At 39.4% G+C, this 25445-nt stretch overlaps 1 protein-coding gene across 2 annotated transcripts in view; it reads right to left on the bottom strand.

The window, feature by feature from the left end:
- Positions 1-25445, bottom strand: part of WDFY4 (WDFY family member 4) — a 117307-nt gene that overhangs the window by 72662 nt on the left and 19200 nt on the right. For both annotated transcript variants that reach the window (XM_083866338.1, XM_083866339.1), the window contains exons 12-26: positions 23176-23786; positions 18926-19019; positions 14188-14402; positions 13208-13308; positions 12039-12246; positions 11692-11768; positions 10789-11007; positions 9611-9795; positions 6427-6658; positions 4346-4497; positions 3693-3804; positions 3388-3578; positions 1685-1837; positions 1254-1327; positions 284-445 (exon numbers count right to left, since the gene is read on the bottom strand). In XM_083866338.1, the coding sequence (XP_083722464.1) occupies positions 284-445; positions 1254-1327; positions 1685-1837; positions 3388-3578; positions 3693-3804; positions 4346-4497; positions 6427-6658; positions 9611-9795; positions 10789-11007; positions 11692-11768; positions 12039-12246; positions 13208-13308; positions 14188-14402; positions 18926-19019; positions 23176-23786 (2786 nt within the window). The remainder of the gene's footprint in view (positions 1-283; positions 446-1253; positions 1328-1684; positions 1838-3387; positions 3579-3692; positions 3805-4345; positions 4498-6426; positions 6659-9610; positions 9796-10788; positions 11008-11691; positions 11769-12038; positions 12247-13207; positions 13309-14187; positions 14403-18925; positions 19020-23175; positions 23787-25445) is intronic.

Below are 25445 nucleotides of genomic sequence, written 5' to 3'. Positions count from 1 at the left end.
CCAAATATTAAGTACGAATTTGAGTAACCCAGTCATATCTGCAGAACTGTCTGTGCCACCGTTATAACACTCATCACCCAATTCACCTTCACACAAATATAAGGTTGGAGTGAATGAAAAAAGTTTTTCATCAGTTTTTCACCAGGGGATCCTGTAGTTGCCAAAGATCTGGTGCTCTACCCAAGACAAGGTGAGGAAAGCTCTGCTGTCAAGCTCTCTCCAACACTAGCAGAAATATCTCTCATCTGCAATCTGAGGAAAAGCTATAGACCTTGAAGGTTACCTGAGAACATCCCTTGTATTAAAGTATCCTTGCAAGAGATGGGACAGAATAGTGCAGGCCACAGTGATCTTGGAGCTGCTGATTTCAGGATCATTGAAAAGGAAAACAAGCTTGGGCACCATTTGCACCTGGTAGGCAATTGCAACATTCTGACATGCATCTCTGTAAAAAAAAAACACAGGGACTATTAAAAGCTTCTACTGGAAATGACCAAATTTGCTGAGTTTTAGCTAAAAGGATTCTCAGGTTGCACTGATACTTGGCACTTCTGGCTTCTAATATTGTCTTTATAACATTTCAAACACTGTCAGACAAAATGAGCACGTGTCAGTGATGGAGATCTAAAGACTACTTTGTGTCTCATATTCTTCTCCTCTCCCTCAGAAACTGCTGCATTCCAGCAAGTTCAAAGAAAACATTGCATTTTCAAGCAGTAAAAGAGTTGGTAGCAAAAAATGCTATTCCTGTAAAACTTAGCAAGGGGCACCAGACAGCTCTGTACAGAGCTTTCTCCTACCAAAAATCAGGAATCTAGCTTTACTCAGCCCCTCTGCCATGCTTTGTCTCTTTAGATACATTTAACTCCAGTCCAGATGATTAAGAATATTGATAAAAGGGTTGTGTTTTGATTTTAAACACAACTTCAATAATATATTTTTAAAATTATTTCATAGTCAATTCAAGCATTCAGATTTCCCCTCCCCAACAGATATTTAAATTTTCATTGTACAGCAGTGGTTCCATGTGAACCACATAACCAGATATAATTTCCCAGTCTGACTCCAAAGTCATCTCAGGGGCTGATCAAATCACTAACTCCAGGCTTGAAAGAGCAATAAGAGGAATGATTCACTCCCAGAATCCACTGATTCCTCCTGGGATTAGATCCTTCATATCCATCTCAGAGTTCCAGCTTTGGGTTACAGATGAGTTTGTCCCAAAGGTTTCTGATTCAAGCACATGTTTATACCTGGAGGACTGCAAGATTTCCACAAGGTGGGAAAGAAGAACAAGGTCAAGATTTTCTGGTGCTTTCATCCAAAGCTGAAAGACAAAGCAAAGCAGAGGTTTTACTGCTCTGCTGAGCTGTGAGAATAGTAGCTGCATCAGAGAAACAGTTAAAACTAGTTTAGGGAGGAGAACATTATAAACTTTCAGTGTTTCTGTAATGGAACCTGCAGGCACTGGGGAGTCCCTGCTAGTGCAGGGAACTGTTCTAGTCCTGAGGAGCAGACCTTCTGGGAGTGTCCCTGCAGACCTGGGGGGCTCACAGTGGGGTAATGCACAACACACAACCTCATCCTAAATACTGGATCCAGGAGATGCTATGACCAAACCAAACCTTGTATCATACAGTCATCTTTAACACAGCCAAACCCACAGTAACATGAACAGTTTTACCTCAAAGTTGCAGAGAACATACTGGAATGCACTGTAATTCTTGATGACAGAAGACTCAAAGCCCAGTTCAGCTGTGCCCACTAGGGAGAACATTAACTGTAAAATCCTGTTGTTTAGTAGCTGGGTTTTCCTCTTCAACAGATAGCTCAGCAACTGAAAAAAGAAGATGGAATAAGTATCTGCCAAGTATAAATCTGTATTTATAAACTAAAATATAACACTTCTCTTTAATTCAAGACCAAGGTATAGTTTACTCAGATGTAGCAGTCATGCACGCTACATCTGTTATGTGTTTTGCATAAGCATCATGAAGAAAATGAAGATTTTGGTCCAGATATTAAATTTTGTTCAGGAAGTATAAGGATGAAGGAGCTTGGCAACCTGCGGCATTGAACAGGAGGAAAATATGTGTCCTCTTATGTTGAATGTAAGTTTTAAAATGAAACAGACAAATATAACTGTAAATAATCACAATAGGGGCTCTGTGCAATTCTTCATGGATGTATTCTTAATTGGTTACAAATGGTGTTAATTTAAAAAATATTAATTTTTACCTCCCCAAATGAAAAACATCTGTGAAACATTGCCAGTTTCTCAACTGAGCCTACCTTTGATTATGCAACAATTTCTCCATACTGTGAGAAGAATGTTCAGAAAGCCATTACATTTTGAACAGGTGGGGAAGAATAGAAATTAATTTGAAAATACATATCAAGACACATTTATTACTTGACTGTTAAAAAAAAAAAAAACTACATTCCATTGCAATATGATGATTAGTCAAATGGAGAGAACACTATTTAGCAAAAAATCAAAAGGAACAGCTCATACACAATATAAAGATAGGAACTGACCTACAAGAAAGGACTGGGCAAGCCATGTCTAAGTAGGACAAATATATTCATATAAATTGCGATCAATTTATGAACAATTTGCATGTTGGGAAAATGGAAAGTTTATAATAAATCATTCATGAAGCCCTAATGTTAAGGATCCTGTTTGGAACCTTCTATATTAAAGAGTCTTCTCTGTTCCCTCAGAGTTCTCTGCTTTGCCTACACAGCACAAAGTATACAATACTAAACTGAAAGTTCATACTTGAGCCTCAATGCATCCAATATTACATATATAGAATTTATTAACAACCAAAATCTTCAACCTGCATAGCTTTCAGGTTTAAAGATTAATTTAATTTTTAATTTAATCTGGGACAGACCTAATCAATGAAATTCAGGCAGCACATATTTATATCAGCACAATTCCTCATACATAGTAAAGACTAAGCCATAGGAATTCCCTACACTGGGCAGTCTGTAAAGAAGGATCTTAGGTGGTATGAGCCTAGGGAAGGAAGAAAATCTCCCTGAGAAGTGGTCTTTTGTGTGTAGGATCAAGTGTGTTAGCAAAAGGTGGAGTAGATCAGTCACAAATCTGCTGCACTGGCTTATTTAGTTTATTAAATCATGCCTGACCAAGAGGCATCTGTCCTCATATTTCCTTCAGCAAATAAACTGTTACAGAGGTTCCCAGGGACCATGAGCACAGGATATACAGCACTACCCTATATCCCCCTCCTAATTTAGAAAGTTCCAACCACAAGTGGCTATAACCAGGATACGTTTGGTTCATTCCTGATAGATTTGGGGATAAATACCTACAAGGGAAAGACTATAGCCAGAATGAATGAACAAAAGTTTGTCTACCTGGTATCCATGGATGTGCCTCATCAGTTTTTCACTCAAGGGGCTACTGTTGAGGATGGAGTTCAGGACTTTGACAGCTGCATACATGGTGTGGTCGTCACGGGCCATAGCAATGAGACCCAGGAGAATGGCAGGGCCTCCAATAAAGTTCAGGCTGGTGGCTGCTGGAGAGGACTGGAACACTCTTACCCCTAGGAAATGGCAGTGTTATTCTACCAGGAAATAACACAGACTAAATCTATTACTGGACAGAAAAAAAGCTCTGCTCTTAAAAGAATATTAAACATTAAGACAAGTGCATTTACCATATTGGCCCACAGCAACTGACCCAATAGTCCGCAAGGAACCCGAGAGGTGTCCAGCAACATTCTTAGCTAGGAATATTGGAGTTGAACTGTCCCGAGAGCTAATCCCAATCTGAAACAGATAAAAGGCACTTTAAGAAAAGCTTTGGTAGTATCAGGAACACTAAAAGTAGCAAATGCATGGTCTAATACTTTACATTATTTTATTAATTTTAGACTATGAAAACCATCTTTTATTTTTCCATAAAAAGCTGATTGTAAGGACAAATATTCACCCACTAACAGCATCCCACAATGCCACTACTTTCACATATCAATAGATCTGGTATAAGCAAGAATGATAGAATAGTGTGTGAAAACTCCTTGTTAAGGTATTAAGACAACACAGACTGAAACAAATTATCATAAAACCTGAAAATTATGTTTCTTTTTCCTCTTTCAAAAAATGCTTTTAACATTGTGTTCACACTGTCCAATCTATTCTGCTCCATAGGTGAAAATTTAGCTATGAGTAGAACAAAGTTAAGGAATGGAAAAAGAAGTTTTTTAAAAAATCACTGAAAGTACACAGGCAAGATGAAGTCAGAAACTTGGCTCTAGAAAACTGATTAGAAGCCAGAGAAAATTTGTTTAAGACAAGGGGAATTTGTGACCTCTTTGGCAATCAGCCGACCATCCACTTCATTGTAAGAGCTCTTTATATCTTGGACTGTAGTGAGAGATGAGCACATGGCATTGATTCCAAAAGAAATCTTATCTTCTGCCACCAGAGGTGCCATATTTTGACCACTGCACCGGTCCTCACCTAAAACAAGAAAGACTGTGAATATCTGAAGGAACTTTGCTTGTTCAGTACAAAAGACAGGAGAGAGGCAGGTGAAAAATAACTGGAGGAAACTGATGTTTAGGAAATAATTTTACTTGGTCTTAACAATAACCAGAAAAAAGCGTTCACTCTTCGCAACACAGTCTGTGGCAGCTTGCATCACCAGCAGTTGTGTTCTCTGTTAACTGCTTTGCCTTGATTCTATATCTTCTCATAACATCTCATGAAGCTCAGAAATTTCCAGAATAAACATCTCTCTCTGTCCACACAATATAAACAAAGTTTCTGGACATAGAAAACATTTCAGAGGCCTTCTGTGTTTCTGGGAACTTTATCAGGGTACCCAAGCAAAGATTTGATTGGAAGGAGAGCAGAGGCAAAAATTCAGAGCTGCCAACTCACAACATTTGGGAGGCTTCTAAAACGAACCAGGTTCAGCAGTCTAATATGAAATTCTCATATTTATTTCTTTAAAAAAAATTATTCCTGCTCACACTTGGAAAAACTAGATCTACTTTTATTTAAAAAAAAAAAGTCAAGTTATATTTTTGACAATTTTATAGACTGGAAAAACATCTGACTTAGAAAACTGTTTACTAGTGCTGGTGACACAGGCCTTTTAGGCAAAAAATTAGTTCACACACCACATGAAGATTAACTATAAATAAAATACCCCAAGTCTGTGTCACCATTTCCCTTCCAGCAGGACTTGGTCTGCAGACTAAGCCTCTCCACAACTGCAGCTGATTAGCAAGAAGCAATGAAAGACTGGGGAGACAGGACACAACACTGCCAAAAATTCCCACTGCTGTTTGCAACAAGGTCATAAATCCATTTTAAGGGAAAAAAAACCCCACCAAAACATATGGTATTTGGGGGGATTGTGGTAAAACTTTTTTAAAGTCAAAATTTCCATTTGCCTAAGTTTCTTTGGGTGTTTTGATGGAATAAGGAGAGTGAGAGAGAGATCATCTCACAATTAGGAGATCACATCTTGTATGTCACTCTGATTTCCCAAAACAGGGCATCACTAGTCAGATGGCCACAATCTGTGATTAGTACTAAAGTCCATATGGGAAGAACTGTGCAGAAAACAAGCCCCCTAGATTTCATAAAGACTCAATGATTCAAAAAATCAAATCCTTCTGACTTTTACAGGTAATATTTTAATTTCAGAGCTGTACTTTGACACCATTTCTCTCTCAACAACCCCTTCCCACACATGACTTGCAGCTTTTTGTGTATAGATTGATAGCATTCTCTCTTTTTACATTGTTTGAGGCTGGAGCATCATAGGAAAGATTATTTTGCTCTTTTCAAATGAGAACTGACCATCCCATTTCATGCCAAGCTCTAGCACAGAGGTGAATGCACTATTTGTTGAACAAACAGCAGTCGATAAATGAAATGTTTTGTCTGTTTTTTCTGTTTAATAATTGAAGATAACCGCATTAGTTAAAAAACTTCCTCATTAAATGGAATGTAACTTACTCCTCTATCCCTCTCTCCCCTGTGCTCTCTCCTATTTTGCAGGCATTTGCAGTTGAACTCCATACTTTCTGCCTTTTTTCTCCCCCTCTTAGCACAGTTAATGCAGAATGCCTCAGTTAAAGCTTCTGCTTTAATGTTTGTCCAACAGAAATCCTGATCTTGCAACTCAGGACATGTTACCCCACTTTACTCTTCATCTCTCTCTGCTGCTTGATTCCTACCCTTCTTTCCAATTCACAGTATGTTACAAGATCCTCACATATCTTGCTACAATCTTGTACAACATTCAGTAATGCAGTTTTCCAGACTTTTAGAGTGATTTCTAGACACAGTTGGAACACTAACAGAAGATTATAAAAATAAAAAGAATATTGCCCAGACAAACAAATAGCGGCAGATACGAGAATTATCACATACCTTGAAGTTGTACTGCTTGGAAATTGCTACAATACTGGGGGCCAAGCTTAATAATAACTTCTATGGTTTCCACAGAAATGGCTTCTTCAAACAAGTATGTAGGACCAAGGCGCCAGGTCAAGGAGGACTTCTGTCTCCAAATCCGAGGAGTAGCAATGTACCCATAGACATCAATAAAGGAAGAGGGATCCATGGAAATACAGCTGCCTGGTAAGGGCTGGAGATACTGCATCTGCAACAGAGGAGGATTTCACTGAGGGCATCCAATACACTCAGGTGCCGTGGGGTCTTGTCCCTGTAAGGCACAGCCTGCCATCTCTTTGCTCATTGAAGTCTCATTCAGCTGTGCAGCACAATTGTACTGGGTCTGGCTGAGCTGGAGTTCATTGTCCCACAGCAGCCCCCACAGTGCTGGGCTTTGCACTGGGAGCTACAAAGGGGTTGATAACACACCAGAGTTGTGGCTGTTACTGAGTAGAGCTGGCAGCATCAGTGCTGGATCTCCAACATTCCCTTCACCAAGGGGCTGGAAGTGGCAAGATCCTAGGAGGGGACACAACTAGGCCAGTGGACCCAAATTAACAACAGAGATATTCCATATCATGTAATATCAGCTCAGACATAAAAGCTAAGGAAAGGAGGAAGAAGGGAGGGAATTCCTTATTTACAATGCTTGCCTCCTATAGCAGCTTCTCCATGTGCTGAAGCCCTGCTTCCCAGGAAGTGACTCAACAGCACTCACTGATGGGAAGTAGAGAGTAAACCTATTTTTTATTTCTTTGCTTGTGCACATGAAAACTCACTTCTGCTTTAATAAACTGCCTTATCTCAACTTACGAGTCATTTTCCATCTTATTTTCTCTCCTCTGTCCAACTGGGAAGGGGAGTGGTACAGCTGCTTGGTGGGCACCTGGCATCCAGCCAAGGTCAACTCACCACAACAATTATTGACTACTGTTCAGAAATTGGACCATGAGAAGTAAGGTAAGCATAGGCATTCTGAATGCTTAAGCCTAATTTTTTTTTCCCAAAAACACAGTCAAAAGAATTTCAAGTATTGGCAAAGAAAAACCCTCACTTGACTCCAGACTTTTTTTCCTTCCCTAATTTCATAATGTTGACTGTGACATTCAACACAGAAACACAAGTTACAGATCACATTTTGTACTGGCATAAATGGAGATTAGGCAGATTTTGAAGAGTGCAGATTGTCCTATTGCATCAACAGGCTTCAGTGGAACTAACATTGTTTAGGAAACAGGCCTATTTATTTTTGGTACCAAAATAATGATTTGGCCTCATAAACTGAGTTTATTATTTTATTTAACTGTAGAAGATCTCTAACAGGAAGCAGTTGGAATTTTTTGGTAGCAAGAAACTATATTGTACTTTGGGGCTTAGCCCTGTCTTTAACAATTTACTGTTAGGATTGGAGACTCCAAGTATTTACTGGTCTCTGACTATTGCGATTTAGAAAACAGGGCTGGTCAGGAATTGACACACCTGAGTGAATAAATATTATACTTGATGCAACACATCCCACTCCAGCTCCACCAACTAAAAATAGCCTGTGATATTATTAATAATCTTTGCCTATTTCTAATTTCTTAGACAATCTTTCCTTCACTGTACATATCAAGTTGAAGGCCTGCATTAAGTCAGTGAACCCAACACTGGGACAGTCTTTTGTTTACTAAGGGATTATTTTATTTATATGAGCTGTTTCTCTGAATGTTAAACACACTAGCTGTGAATTCTTTCATCAATTGCAATGTTTAGGCCTAGTTTTATTGATGACTTTCAGTCTCATTTGAAGGAAGTCAAATTAAATTAAATTTTCATTCTTGAAATGAATATAGGTCCCAAAAGGCATTCAGGAGACAGATAATTTTTCTCAAGTATGGGAAAGAGAATATTTCGAATTAAACAGGTTGCATTACAGGGGAAGAATAAAACACACAAGTGAGCTTTTCATGTGCTGAGATTGAATGGAAAGATGGGAACAAAATGGAAGAGACCAAGGTTACAAGTTTCGATTCATAAAAGGATTCTGCTCAAAACCCAAAAATCCACCACATCAACCAGAGATAAAATAGAAAGAACAGGCTGCATTTTCTACACTGTATTCAAAATCCAAAAATCAGATCTCTGAAATAGTATGAGAATAACTGAAAAACCAGGAGCATGATGATATTAATAATAGAAACCAGGGGCTATTCTCATTTATCTTGTAGATTATGAACCCTTCAGGTGCATTTGGATTACTTTTGCCTGATATTTCATGCAACCCGAGAACTAACTGCTGTGTGACAAAAATTACAAGAAATTGCATATTAGAGGAAATACCAGTACACCAATATTAGCAATGAACTCATGAATTGATATCATCCCACACACTGAACAACTAACCCAGAGGAACATGTATCTGTTCCTGAGTGCTTAGTGTGCTGGTGAGGAAAAAGACCACTGATGGATTATTCAAAGGTTTTAAGAGAAAGAGGACAGCTTGAAGCATAACCAAGTAAGATGCTTGGGGAAATTCCTCCTAGTTTTGGATTCTTGCAAAGAGCTGGCCAGTCACAGCAACTTGTTTCTCTGTGACATTTCCACTTTTCAAGAGCTTTCTTCAAAAGAAAGAGTGGAGACTCTCTGCATAACTCATCATCTTTGCAGGTTTTAGCCTAAATCCAAGTCCTCCTTGATTTAGGGCTCTCTGGTCACACTTTGATGTGAAGTACTTTTATAGCTGACAACTTCTTGGGCTCAAACTGATAGATCCTCTGAATGACTAGTAAACACAGGAAATTTTTACCTAAGGGTATAACTGAATTTCAGCAACATAACGCTGAGCTACCTGCAACTTAGATATCCCCCACTCTACAGGAGCATCACCACATAAATTTCCCTGGTTATCTACATGCTGAAGGGGAAGGGGAGAACTAGTTCAAAGCATCAGTATAAGCTGGGAACAAACTTCTAAAAAGCAGCACAAGTACACCCTGTTTTGTCTGGATTTCTGACTCCACTCACACTCAGCACAGTGACATGTGTTACATACGTAAATCATCATGCTTTGACTTTCTCAGAATAATACTGAAGAGTTGTGGTTGGTGCATGGGAAGATGAAAATGAAGAGTATTGCAAGGCAAAAGTCAGGCACAAGATCTATGCAGAGAACCTTTACCTTTGCAGAGCCAAGCATCTGACCATTTATATAAGCTGACACAACACAGCTCTTCTTTGATTCCTTAGCAACTGTCACTGTGAGATGATGCCACTGGCCAGTGACCAGAAGTTTGCCACAGCCAAACTGGACTTGGCCTGGAAATGGGGAGGGGTTTAGGACCTCACCCTCAGGTTCCATAATATCTGTAACAGCAAAAACAGGGATAAGTCAACAGAAAGTTTCTCATCTTCACCTGCCTCTGGAACACAACTTTCAAATGTGACAGAAAGAACATGACACTCTGTGGGTAGAGTGTGATTTGATACTATTATGTCTAATGTCTTCAAAACACTCCCCAAGGTCTGTTATCAGGACCTACAACCTGCACAGCCCTTGAGATCCCTACAGCATATAACTTGTCACCCTCTCAAATAACACCTGCTACCTGCCTTGATGCTGTGAAACTACCATGAGCTAGGACAAACCCAATATATTCACCAAGAGGAGAACCCCTCAGTGTATTTACAGAGTTAGCTGACACAGAGAAAAAATTCCTAGCAAATCCATGAGATAATGAAAGTCTCTATATTAATTTGTAGCTTTTATAAAAAAAGGCAAGCTGGAATTTTTATCATTATCTAAGGCAATCAGAGAACTCATACAATGTCAGCTGTGCAAGAAAAAGTCCCAGCTACTATTCCCACTCCATTTCCAACCTCCTCTGGAATATTCAATCACATTTACATTTGAAGTACCGACTCTACTCGATAAGGAAAAGGGGATAAATATCAACAGGGAACAATATTAAAAGACTGGCATAATAGAAAACATTCTGAAAGCAAGGAGAGGAAATGAGTTGTTTCATTAGGAAGCTAGATCACCCCCCAAATCCTCAGTCCTACTCTCCAAACCTACTTGGTGTCACACAGAACAGACAGGTTTGAGCCCAGACTCCACAACTGCACTCCACAATATTAGTGACACTCAAAAATTTTCCATTGAATATTGCAGTAATTCACAATGCCTACAGCAAACTTAAAAATTAAACATGGGCAACAATTACAATCACAACTGGATTCAAGCAGAAAACTGAACAGAAATCTCATTAATATCCTGGATACTTCAAAGAAGATGAAATTTATTAATGAAAAAATCCGGATAACAAGAGGACACAGCTTGACTGAAAAGAGCCATACCAAGTGGCTGGAATTCCACCTCTTCTGTAGAAATGATCAAAGAAAGGTCCTGTGGGAGGAAGCTTACAGAAAAGCAGACAAATTCTTGCTCTGTTCTTGACATGTGCCTCACAACCGTAAGGAAGCGGAGTGGGTGACTGTTGTGCAGCAAACCAAACTTGCTAACCAGGAACCAGCAGGACAGTGCCAGGCCACTGGAGGGAGGGAACGTTCTGCTGCCTGTAGACAGGAACAAAAAAGCATTCATGAATTGTGAAGCCATTAGCAAACTGCTTTCTGTCTCATTCTTCTATACCGTGGAAGAACCAACATTAGATTATTTGGTTTAATTTCTATTCTGTTGGACTTCATTGCCTGTATTTAATATCACAGGGATTGCACATATGAGTCTGTGTACATATATAAATGACCTAAAGATGGCTAGATCTCCACGCTAGGGTGTCGATGAATTAGCAATCTCCAATCCAGAAACAAGTTCTCAAATTTCACAAAAAATTCGGGAAGCAAAAGGTACAGTCATTTCCCAGTCCACCTAATGGAGGATTTTGATGTATAGGAGAATCCCACTAGAATCCCATTAGAAACCCAAGTGACAGTTCCTATTCCTTCCAGAGAAGATTACCCTAAGGTCTGGTGGCTCTTACTTGTTAAGACTGTTTTGTTAGAAGCCTGCTTTAAATTTGTATTGCTAATATGAATTCATCACACTACAAAGCTGCATGGAATTCCCCATTTTGCTGAGCAGTACAAGTTATACAGTTCAGAGCTGGTCTGGGGGACAGAGACAGAAATGTTTTGAAATGCACAGCTTATGTGCTGCCCTTTCTTACAACTGTTGAATGCTTTCCTTGAGGCTGAGAAGTCACTGCTCCCACCAAGTTGTAGGTGAGTCAAAGTGCTTACCCATGCCAGTCCCTCCCGAGACAGATTGGTCTGCATTGGATCCCATGACAGTGGCCAAGGTAGGGAGGTATAAACACCTATACAAAAGCAAGCAAGAACCCACCATCAGAAACAAAAAAATCTCTGAGGATCACCCGTGACTTCTGGTATTGCAGCATCATGGTGGCAAGGCAGAGAGTAGGCTGTTAGCAATAAGACTGTAACAAAATATGTTGGCAACATTGCTGCATGGAAGGCAGCCATAGGGTACATAGGTTAAGATGAAGAGAGAAGTGAATAGTTACTGTGTTCAGCATAAGAGCTTGGAGACCCCAGAGGAGCTAAAATAAAAGCAAGAGCAGCAATACCCGTAGCCTTCCATGGACATGTCAAACTCCACAAAGGATGGAGCTAATGCAGTGCTGTGTATCTGGAAGTTCCGAGGTGATGTCATGGAGATGAGGCTCATGGCAGTCTGGAGTGCCAGTGCAGATCCCTTAGACAGCCAAGGAGAGGTCCTGACAGGCACAACGGTCTGAGGATCAGATTTACTGTCCACCACACTCTCTTCTGAACCTGAAAGATGAACAGTGCCTAACCAGATCAACGTCTGCAAGTCTTTTTCCAGTCCCAAGTATTGCCCATATTCTGGGTATCCCTTCTCAGAACAGCACTTCATGCTCTTGAGATAACACATCCTCAGCAGCCTACAGAAATCCTACAGCAATACAAAATAATATTGCACTGAAGGCATTTCAAGATAGGAGGCTGTCAGGAGAGCCATAGCCATATTTCAGCCATATTTTCTTCCCATGCATCTTCAGGCAGCTCCAGAACTCACCCTACTAAATAATATCCCCAACCCATTGGTTCAATTTTCTTACACAAAGACCATTCATTCAACTCTGCTGAAACAGAATAGTCACGAGCAATATGTGGGAGAGGATTTGAAGAATGACTTCAAAGAACATAAGACCCAAATACAGACCACACTGTATCAGGTGTCTCAGGCATGAGACTAGTTTAAGCACCAAATACTGTAGCCTCTCATCTATAAATCGCATTAGAGGAGAGAAACAACTCAAATGGAAAACAGCCTCCATAAGCAAGGTAGATTACTAGGAAATCCCAGGTACTACAAAAAGCAGTGCTCTTTATTCCCATCCTTGTCCTATTTCTATCTATAAATCACAGGAAAAAACATGCTGCAAACAAAGACACTCCCCTTAGTTTGTAGAATATTCATATTTTTATAAACCATGTCCATATCTGATCCAGCAAAATCTGACTCTATACTCAGCATCTAACCTGAGCAAAGATATTATAAATTGAACTCTGCTGGCCATTAGATCAGCTCTCAGTGTTGGCCAAGTACCATCCAATCTGGGGAATATCCAGTAAAAATCTTCTAGGCATACTTCACTGTCACAGTGACTGTCTTGGAGCAACCAACTCAACTTCAGTTTCCTGTCATTTCAGTGACATCTCTAACTCAGCCACTGTTGTATCAGCAACAGGCTGTTCACTGTGTGCTTACCTGCACTAGCTGAATCACTCCCCTGACATGAAAGGACCTTGGTCTTGTTTGTACTGGGTCTAGAAGGCAGTAATGGAGAACCTCCCAACCACAGAAATTGCCTAACATGAAAGGAAAAAAAAAGGTCCTTTAAAAAAAGGAAAACAAGTCAGACACATTTGGAGTCACAGCAACCATGCAAATAGAGCTTAGACTTCTGGAGAACAATTTTTTTTATTGAACACCAAACTTTAAAGACATCCCAAGTAGAACAGAAGAAATGGTTTCCATTGTAATAGCACAAATATTTTGCTTGCTTTACATTTCCTTTCAAGGTTTTCCTGTTGAAAAAAAATCAAATATTCCTTTTCTTCATCAATATTTTTGAATAATCCTAAATTTTCAGAAAAAAAAATCTGTGGGTAGGGGGTTTTCATTGAGTTCTTTTTTCAGAAGTCCTATTCCATATTTAAGTGAAAGAAATACAGTCTTCCATTGAATATTTAAATTTATCTGCACTCTGGTAACTGTTAGGTACTGCAATATCTAGCACTTGATAGCAATAATGAAGACAGTGCAATCTCCAACTGGAAAAAGCAACTGAGGAAGAAGACTCCAGTTTTTATTTTTGCATTTTTTTATTGACATGGATCTGAGACACAAGAAAGTAATTTTTACTCTGCAGAAAATAGCTTCTCCATATAAATATCAGGAGAGAATAACCCTGGTTGTTTTGCAATGACTTAATCAGTTAATTCATAAATGGCTTTACAACCCCTGCAGAGATGATGCAGCAGAACACTACAGACTCATAGCATCTTCAGGAGTCATTTAAGCTTATATCCTGCAGTCATTGAGAAAGGAGGATTAACTGGGATTTGAAAGAAAAGGCTGAGTGTTGCTGAATTAGAACACTATGTGAAGCATCTAATTATTTAATAACCTTTGCAAAAAAATGGTACCACTAAAGCAAATTGCTTCCATTAGATATAATCTTGTACCTTAACACATGTGGCTCAACAGCCTGCGATGAGAGCTTCTCGAACACCCTAGTGAGGGGCAGATGCAGGGGATGACTGTCACTGCAGAAAGCATCTTGACAGGAGGTTATGATTGTGCTCAGCAGGCCAGATTCACACATCACCTGACGACTCTTCTCTGACTTCACCAAGGACTGGATATGATCAACCAGAGCACATTGGATTTCCTGGGAAAGCTGAAATGGACACAGAAGTAAAGTCAGGGGGCTGGAACTAAACTGTATAGGGCAACTGATTTATTCTATTTTAATTTGTTTTTCAATTGTCAAATCCCTGAGTGTAAACATCTGGTCCAGAAAAGAAGCCCCTAAGGCAAGAGGCTCAAGCAGAACTGCCTGGCTGTTCTATCAAGCTCTGCACTAAAACAATGTGCACATATTCATCTGAGCAGCTGCCTGGCCATCCATAGCTCAGCTTTACTGCCTCACATCTATGGCAGTGAAGGAAGAAAACAATCAGCTGATATTAAAAAACAAGGGACCACCACCAAGGGTAGGTTATTAGGCATAAGCTCCAAGACCAACAGAGGAACTCAGAACATATTTAACATTAAGCCTGTGGAGAGCCAAACTGATGATCTACTCTTCATTCTAACAGCACTGTTCTCAAACAAAACTGTATCAAGTGATATCATTAAACAATTTTAAACACTTCTCTATATGTTTTGCTGAGTTGAAGCTTTGCTTCGTTATTGTTAGTGATCTTAAAGTCTCTCAATTCTCATAAATTATCTTAGGCCAATTTGTTCCCAGTTTGGAATGCATTGTACCCTATTGACTTAACTAGATTTCATGTTAAAGGAACTGGATCATATATTCAAGCACAAATCCTACAAAGATGAATTATTCCCTATTTCCAAGAGCTTTTGAGCTTTCTCATATGCTCTTCTAGGAAATCAATATGCAAACTTTTAAAGGAAAGGACAACAATGGTGACAGACACACAAATAAAAGTAATGGAATTTGATTTTATAACATGAATGAGAAACAACTGGATTCAGAATAAGATTATTAAGTGTAAAGAGGAAATGAGCTCCTTTGCATTCAACCAGACAAAGCCTATACAGGACAATTTCAAAGCCAACAAGCAATTTGTTTTCAATGTGTCTCCAGCTGCAACACTTAGAAAACAATACATCCATTGCAATATACATACTGTTTTGCAAACTCAGCTACCATTTGTTATATCTGAAGGGTGAGATCTTTGGGTAACATTTTCTTCTCTCTGAAGGACTATTCATTGCCAGGGGTATGTGTTTCACTGTGCATCACATCACACATAGAAAGAGTCCACCAGACTAAACTACACTATTACAGTGTTTCAAAGTCTCACTTTTTTAATCTTTTAATTAACATTTCGCTTCATTTCTGACTATGTGCAGGAAAGTATGTGTAAACACCACTAAACAGAGAATGACAGAGGTCATGACTAAGTGAAGCAACTGGTTTATTCCAAAATAAATCCAATAAAAGCAAAATGGTGTACAAAAAGATTGATTGTTTTCATTAGCCTAGCAGCTCTGTCAATACCAATATTGCCTTGTTTTGAATAAAATGAGCTGTTTTCATGGATCTTTGTTCCAGTAAAATGAGATTTTAGTGGAGATATTAAAGGTGGCCAGGAAACCATGCTGTGTATTTCTGAATGCATGGATTGATTTTCTTAACACTTATGCACTGTGAATCAGGATATTGAAGGTGCAGTTAGAATGTAGCTGAGCTCTGCCTCAGATTAGAGTTTTAAAGGGCAAATGTCACCTAGCAATTTGCCCAATCTGCTTAAGTAGTTCCCAGATTCTTTCTCCTAAGAGCCCATAATTTCAAAACTTGGTAGCTGAATTTAATTCACTGTTATTCATCATCAAGATTATTAGGCTATATTCAAGATAAGCAAAAATGATGAACTTTTGTCACTGTGCATTCACTTCAAAAGGACGCAATTTCCTTAGACTGAAGAACAATACAGCAATAATGATGTGTGCAGAAATACTTGAAAAAATTTACTTTTTTAACACCTACAGGGAGAACAAATAATTTAGCATAAATTTAAAACAGGGATAAGGGTCTTTTTAAAAGGTGCAAAATCCTTATTGATGGACAATGTTTTACTCTCACAACAGTGACTATGATAGCAGCTCATACAAGAGACATGGATGAAAACAGAAAGGAAAAATCCAGCTGTGGAAGCAACGGTATTATTTAGTAAATGTATAAATAATTTACATGGTGAATTGCGTGAGGAATAGTTTTTGTTTGTATTCAGAAGAAACCTGCCACGAGGATGAAACAGAGCTGAATCATGCTTTTATTCTCTTCTCAAAAGTTCTTTCCCTTACTCACCCTTATGAGATCTAGACAATCTTTGTTTCTGACATTACAAATGGGAAAGATTTATCATGACACTCTGGAATCTTAAAATTTCAGTCAAGGATGAGATGTGTCTGAGAGAAAACTTCTTTCTTTTTAAGGTAGAAAACACGCTGTGAATATCTTGGGCCACACATCTAAAGTGGATGCAAACCTGTCTCAATTTGCTAAGTGTTTGGAACATGTGCAATGCTATCTTTCATCACCAAACAGACAACATATTAATAAAAGAAAAATCTATCTTGTATGTGGTCAAACAACATCCAGTCTGAAGTGGCTTAGTTCCAGTCATAGGCATGGACATGAGCAATGTGCTCTAAATATAATTTACTGACTCAAAATTCTTGGTCAGTTTTAGAGTTTTAAACAAATTTCTGTACCCATGACACTCAAATGATTTTTGAATCATTCCTATAAATGGCAGGAGTATACATCCACAAATCTATTCTCCTCCTCTCCTCTGGAATCAGCTGTGATTTCAGAAAGTATCAGAAATGGCTGAAGTGCAACATCACCTGTTTTACTGTCTGCTACTGGGTTTTCTACACTGAGAGGCTCAACATTGCTTCAGCCCATCATTTCTTGGGTCTGACACAGGTCACTGAGAAGTTGCAAAATTGGCAGGATATTGATATTCTTTTCTGAGGGTCAGAATCAAAAGTACATTAATTTTATTGAGTTCCATTAATGTTTCTGTAAAAGCAGTGCTTTCTCATTGCCAGTTTTGTGAAAGCAAAGGGATCGCACATGACCTGAACCAATTCTAAGATTTTTCCAGATTACTCCTGGACTCTCGGACCTAAAATATCTATTATGGCACTAAAACAAGCAGAAAGATATGAGTTATTGTATCTTCTTCTCCACATTTGCTCCTAAAACCTGTACTTTTTGATTGTCTTAAATTCAGCACAAAAAGCCCCTTGAGACTTTTTAATGAAATTCTGCAGTGCATCCACAAAGCCATTATTTTATCTTATCTAGCTGTTAAATACCGTGACACTAGAAAAAAAAATAAAATAGTACCATGTTTGAGACAGAATATATCTACCCAAAGAATAATTCCTTTAGTTATTTTCCTTCTACCAAGTAGCTCCCCTTCACTAGCCACTGAGGTTAAACCTTTTGAAACAGATCTTACCTGACTCCTGTGTTCCAAGTGGAATCTCCTGGCACAAGGATTCATATGTTATGATTAAAGGTATTAAAGTCCAGCCTTTTATGTGTCTACCTGGCAACATCAGTGAGCTTCCCAAGCTCTGAAATACTCTATTAATTCTCTCTCTCATTCAATGATTTTTGAATAGAAATATCCAGGAAAATTCTATTTTTCCTTTATTCTTTTTTGTGGATTATTTTATGAGAACTCTTCAACACATTCGTTAACTCCTAGTTAGAGTTTGACCCAGGACCTTACATAATAGTGGTCCAATTTTACCTGAGGCAATCATATTTACAACAGCAGTACTAAAACACTATCAGTAATAATTTCTTATTGACTAAGAATAAAGGAATGAGAGAAAAAAGGAAAATATGAGTATACTTAAATACATAACTGAAATTGCTGCAATTTGTGCTCTAATCCTTCATATTTTTAAGAACACTGCCATCTACTGAGGACCTGAGAGGCTCTCCCTCTTACAGAGCTCAAGTCCTAGAGACAATTCCAATTTCTTGTTGACAGTCTCATTCAATTAACCATTCCACTTGTTTTTCAGAAATTAATTACTGTAATTAACAAAATTTCACTAGCCGATGGCTTGATTCCAATAAAGAGAGTTGGAATGTGCCAGTAGTTATTTGTCCCTTTCAGAGCTCTGTATGAACAACCTGGTTTTATTTCAGTCCCTCCATATGTACTTTGGCTGCATTCAAGTATTTTTAGACCAAACAGCCAATACAATATAGGCAGTATCTTTATTCAGAGTGGGTGTGTATATATATGGAAGTTTTGACAAAAAAAAAGACATTCTTAGCTGCATGAAACGTTTATGGACCATTAGGTCTGAAGAGTCAGACTGTTATGGTTGCTGGGCTGTTAGCAATACTTTAAACAGTTTTCAAGGCACTTCTACATTATGCCTTTGCAATAAGTATTCTGGGACCAAAATCCATGTACTGCATCAGGCAGGTACAGAAATGCTTTGGCAAACTGACAGCCAAAAGTCTTTGTTCTGACATCTCTTGACTCAGTGAAATTTGTTCTGTTCCTCCTGACAGTGTTTTAGGTAAATGTAGTACTGCCACATTTGCAAAGACTGAGCAATTGCTGGAAATGAAGCTACACAGAAGTATAAGACACTGTTAAGATGACATTTTGATATGTTCAGGCTCACCTGAGCATGTCCTTCTTTGTACAGCTTTGGCAGCAACCTCACCATGACACAGACAGCACCTGCATGTACAATGGTGCAGTCTCTCATTTCCAACCTGCAGTAAAAAGACACATCATAATTATCATTAACAACAGCAAAGACCTTCTAACAATGTTCCAGCAGAGCACAGCATTAAATCCTCCTAGTAGAAACCAGGCTCAGCATTGGAAACTAAGCAAACAATACAAATGATCCAGAACAGCTGGATGCCTCCCTAGAGTAACAAAGACAGGACATCACCTGCTCATGAGCCGATATTTCAAGGACCTGAACATACAAAGATGTGCAGCAGCCTCTTTAAACAAATTTGTCTTTGAAGATACTTGCAGAACAGAAAACAGACAATAAGAGGAATTGCTGCTGCATCAGTCCACAACCAGTATTATCCTTTTATTCTCTAGGAGTTTATAACTTGGGTTATACAGTAAATTTAGTACTTTAAAATGTAATGGAAATAAGCAAAGGTGAGACAGTCTTGATGAAATCAGTATGCCACCCTCCCCTCCCATCACCAGAATCTGCCTAAAGTAGTAAACTAAAGTTGAATATCTGCTTTCCCACCAGTTTTCGTTTGTGCCATTTATGACCTTTCTATGTTCAGGCACAGGAAGGAACTGAGGAATCAGAGACATCACAGAGAAGATCAGCTAATGTCATTCATTATGCAGGCTAGAGTTCAGATACATCTCAAAGATGAATCCACAGCATAGCAAAACCTCTAGTTTAGGCACTACAGGCTTTTCCTGTTCAGAGTATCATCAGCACTGGGTGCACCTCTGAACTGGAGCTGTGATGTGCACGGTCAGAAATATTTGTCCCAAGCAGATCTCACAAGAAAAGCAAAGGCAACATCTAATGGCTGTAATTAGACTGACAAAATAAAGCACAATATCCTTTATGGACTGTATGAAACACAAGGTACAGGCATAAGAGTAAGCATTGAACAAAACAAAAACAAAAAACAAAAACAAAACAAAACAAAACAAAACAACAAACAAACAAAAAACAACAACAACAACAACAACAACAAAAAAACAACACAGACGTTTTAGACGTTTTACAAGGGAAGTAAAGGAGGGTAAAAAGGCAGTAATTGAACATGTTTGTTAGCCACTCCCAAAAAGGCTCATCTGATACAGCAGTACAGGGAGTAATGTGTAGCACACTGCCACACAGTGACAAATAATTTTTACTGCACCCTCAAGGAAGATAATTTCAAATGAATTGTTCGTTTGCAATATTTTCTGTGCAACAAATCAAAATCAGGTCTGGTATAAAGAGTTGTTGCAGCAGTGGTTTCAGTGTGGATACATATACCTGTACTTGACATGAATGTGGGAAACTTTTTAAATGTCAAAGAAAAAATACACTGAAAATATCATCTCCTCCCATCTCCCAGAGAAAACCCACACCATTTTAAAAGAGAAAAATCCAGGCTCACTAAAATCAATAGGGAAGAAATAATGGTTGGAAAGCTGTCTGGCTGGAAACAAACTTGGAGTGCTAGCCCAGGTGAACATGAGCAGAGTGTGCCCAGGTGGACAAAAAGGTCAACGTCAATGGTATTCTGGCCTGAATCAACAATAATGTGGCCTGCAGGAGCAGAGGAGTGATTCTTCCCCTGTACCTGGCACTGGTGAAGCTACATCTCGAGTGCTGTGTTCAGTTCTGAGCCTCTCACCACATTGGGTGCTGGAGTGTGTGCAGAGAAGGCAACAAGGCTCATGAAGGGTTTTTAAGAATATTTTATAAGCCTTTTCTCCAACCTTCTCAGTGGTTTTCTCTGAGATCCTCATTTCATAGCCTGTCTTAGTACAAAAGCTGTATTCCTGATCCAAATCCTACCTCTGCAAATACCCCATCTCTCAGACTCCTGTCCCAGAGCTATCCTGTCAGCCCTGTGATTCCACTCCATCTATCTCACCACTACCATGGTGTGAATTGCAAATCTGCTCTGCACTGGTGCTACTTAAAAATAAGACAAATAAGGGGTTTTGGGGGCAAAATGAGATGTCACAAAGAACCTGAAGAGCCATTAGCACAGTGAGCTGTCTGTGGTAACAGCAGCTGCAGCAGCCATGCTGCTTGGGTGGGCACAAAGAAAGGCTTCCCTCCCAAAGAGATCAGCCTCAGTTAACACAGCTTGCAGCAAGCTATGTCTAATCACTGGGAACAAAAGGCAAACCAGAGACCCCATCTGTCACAAAAGGTGTTTCAAACATTACTGCAGGAGCAGGAACACAGAGGGCTGGTTTTGAGATGGGAATGGCAGGGTCAATTCCCCTGTGCCCCAGAAGCTTGCAGCATCACTGGCCACAGGACAGTGGAAGGGACTAGAATATTATCCAGCATTAAAATGCTAACTTTCCTATGTATTAGTCACAGGCTACTTCCAGGATCACCCCCTTTCCCTGCCTCCTTGGAAATATGAAATATATGTTGCAAGAAGGGGCATCACAGGCCACCTACACAGACTACATTCAAGTTCCTCCTTTCAAGCTGCAGAGCTGCTGCCTGAAACTTTTTCAGGGGGAAGTGTGAGTGTGGAGTTCAGCTAAGAGGAAGCTGCACTAGGGGAACAACAGGCTTGCAGAAACTATAAGAATTCTTATTTTTATTTTCATAAAATTTACTGTTGGAAAAGACTGTATGGCTTGAAGATTGTCAGTTTTCCAGTATGTGTTCCTCTTTTGTGTTTGCATACACTTGTCATGGACAGCCTCCGGCTACCCCTAGCTAATCTGGCTTCATTTTGTGCCTTCATGTCCCACAACCAAGACAAACAATCCCAAATCAGATACTGTGAACAGAAAGGGTCCCAGTTTACAGGACTAATGTCTCTACAAGTGGTATTCAGTTACTGTAGAGCATCACATCTCAGCAGGCAAAACAACACAAGGGCATAGGAAGCCTGGCTCATTTCAGACCTGGTGGCTTCAGAAAGACAATCAAAAGACAGAGCCACATCCCTCCCAGCATTGCCCCAACCTACTCTTTATCTCTTAACATCCCTGGGCCTCCCTTTTACACACACGTAAACAACAGACAGTTTACTTCTCACAACCACCATCTATATACTGTTTGTACATGGACTCATGTTCTCCCAAATCAGGCTAGGAAGATCTGTTTGGGAAAGAGCATTTATTCCTCCTGAGCTACCAAGTCCTCTCCCCAGCACTGAGTATCTAACCAGAAACTTCCAGTGTAATTTAAAGAGTGGTGACACAGAGCAAACATGTCCATAACTACTTTAAAATCTGCTGCATAGGGAACAAAGAAATCCACCACAAATTTTTTACTTGCTTCAAACAAGTATGAATATAAACAGAAATGCTTATTCAGCCTGCCTCAGTACTCAGGGAAAAGAGTTCTGCTGACTTCAGTGACTGCTGCTACGAGTGGCAGACATCATGTCTTGAACTTGAAAGATGACTTTGCAATAATCTACAGTAAGGGCTGAAGAAATCTCACACTCATCAACTTAGCCTTTTTAAGCATAAGTCTGACCAGAAACATAAATTTGATAAAAGGGCTGAGATTCGAGATAAAGCTAGAGAAAAATGAACGGACAGAAAAGTCTCATGAGTTACAAAATGCATGTGATTCAGAACTGATTCACAGCTGACAGCTATGCTGATTTCTGGTATAGCGTCCCCTTATTACCAAGCAAACATATTTTGACATAAACTTTCATTCAATGAGGTAGGCAGCATCTCTGTATCAGCATGAATGAATGACAGTGTGTCTGCACATGTGCTTGGACACACACGCATGAGGGAACATTTAAAATATCTTAGCATAACTTTCATTTTTATTGTATCGAGTGACTGGAAGCAGCTTTCCACATAATTGAAATAGTCGAAATTGATCAGGGCAGGTTCAAGCACTATCTAAGCATAAACTTTAAGTCCCAGCAGCCTTCTTCTAAGACCCCATTCCTGCTCCCACTTTGCAGGTGTCAGAATCTTCAACATAAACTGCACCTCTTGGGGCTGTGTGTCCCACTGCTTGACTAAATTCTTATAACCCAATTTTTTCATCATTTACCTTTCCAAAAGCATTCATTCCTGCTGCCTGGAGGCCTGGGAGTTGGGATTGAACTGATTTGTTTACCCTTGGCAGGTTACATCACACCCTACCTCAGTTTACTATCATACGAAATGCACATACCAGCCTTAGTACTCTATTTCCTGTAGTAAATAAAAGCTTACTTCTCTTCAGGGTTTTCCCATAGCATATAGGCAGAGGCAGATAATTTGTTTCCTGGTCTGTTGAAAGCAACAGGATGCTCTTCTTGAGCTTGGGGTGCCTCCTGATCATCTCTTGATTCTTCTCTGATCTCTGGCTTCCTCTCCTTAAAGAAGCTTTCCTGATGGAGGGTTCCTTTGACCATACGATCAAGAAAATTCAGAATCCAAATGCAATTTTTCAGCCACGCTGGGAAAGGTTCTGAAGTACAGAATGCTGCATCCAAGAATTCTGCAAATGTCCTCTTCTTCTCAAGGCTCACAGGAATTTGCCTGTTCCCTTCTGTCCAGAAGCATCCAAGTGATCCAAGATCCTCTGCCATCTTTTCATAGAGACCATTCCTCTGGAAGAAGTTGCTGTTGACAGGGTCTAGGTGCAGAGCTGCAGTTATCCCCTGAAGAGTGTAGAAAACCAGCTCCAATATACAGTTCTGTCCAACTGCTGCCCACTGCCCAGATGGAGGGTCCTGCAATGCACCTTCCATGTCTGAGAGGAGGGACAGGAGCCCATTGAATCCACTGCAGGTTCTGAAAGCTGAATGGCTCTTGGGACTCTCCAGTACCCTCAAGAGTGACTGCAAATGTTGGCAAGAAAAGAAACAAAAGAAGCACTTAAAGCAAGGGAAAAAGAATACTTTAGAATACTTTAAAATTTCAAGTTTGCACAAAAATTCTTCACTGAAATTTCACTCCTTGAGGGGGGAGGGGAAGGTGGTCAAAATTAAGGTCATCACTGCACAAGTTCTCCTCCCCTCCCCATATACCCAATGAAGCCTACAATCAATACTTGAATGCACAGTTAGGAGCTGCTAAAGCAGCCTAACAGGGTCAGAACAGGAGGAAGGAAAGAAATCAAATTTCCTGCTTTACATATCCTAGCCAGTTTGGCCAGAGGTAGTTTCATATCTTTGTCTCTTCTTTCATCAGTCCTCTTAGACTCTCTCAATAAACCTGCCTTTGCCCTAAATAAATGGAAGTAAAGATCCAATTGTAAATACCCTCATATGGAAACTGGTAGGAAGGCACAGCTCCCTACAGACAGGTCTTCCTGCAGCCCTGAATACACATGAGAACCCACACTAGATTTTGCTCATATGACTGAAAAGGCTCTTCCCAAAAAAATCCAGTGACATGGGGTGGGACAAAGAATATTGCAACCAGTAGGCTCTCCTCATTAAGAAAGACAAGAATACCTTTTTTCCAGCTGAGATATTTTTAAAGTTTGCATAACACTTCAGAGAAAAAAAAAGCTATAAAAAGTAAGATCTCAAGACAATGAAGTCATTAGATTTTACCTAACTTCAAGAGGCTTAAAGCAGGTTATAAGTGAATGCCACTTGACAATATTATACATACATAAAAAACAACTTAAACTATTTGACAATTTTGAACGCCATGTTCTTGGCATTTTAAAACAAATCTGGAAAAGTTCTTAAGAGCTGTGGAAGTAAAAGTGGTGAGAAAAAGAAGCATGCAAGGAAACAGTCTACTGCATTTGAATATAATTGATCCCAAGTTTTTGGGATGCTGCACAATTCATTTTGTACAGGGACTTTTCAAATTTGATGCTGTAACCTTTGCACATTGGAAAGGGTCAATTTTACATATAGAACTTCCCAAGAGATATCCAGTGAAAGAGCTTTACTTCACAACCTCCTGAGGAGGAACAGTTTTTAACAGAAATATATCTGCCTGTAACAGGATCTAGGACTGTGAGAAAGGGTTGCCAGAACTGAAGGGGGAGGGGGCACTCTATTACTGTCATTCAATTTTGTATGATAATATATCAAACCAGGCAGAGACTTCTGAACAGGGAGTAAATTTAATAACTTAGAGTTGAAGTTATCAGGATGGCTTTAACACATTCCAGAGTAGGTCAACAGTAAACACATTTCCTCCAGCTTTAACTCAGTTAGAATTTAATCGCCTATGAGTTAGTATTCCTCTGTCTTGAATCTATAAGACTGATGTCTGTTGGAAACCCCCTAACCCAGTTACTGCTAACAGAATTTATTTCGCACATTCCATTATTTGTTATTCCTCATAATTGTCCACGTGCCACGCTGGAATAAGGCAGTGCTAATTGCATTTGGGCTCAGGCTTTAACAGCTAAATATACATTAGCAAATCAATCTGAATTTGGGTGTAACACAATCACGGTCCCAATGGATAAAGAAAATAAATTCATTTGCTTACATTATGCTTTAATACAGTTATCATTTGTCAAAATTAGA

This window comes from Zosterops lateralis, assembly GCF_965231275.1.
Source record: "Zosterops lateralis genome assembly, chromosome: 8".
NCBI lineage: Eukaryota > Metazoa > Chordata > Aves > Passeriformes > Zosteropidae > Zosterops > Zosterops lateralis.
This window is presented reverse-complemented; position numbering and strand designations above follow the sequence as displayed.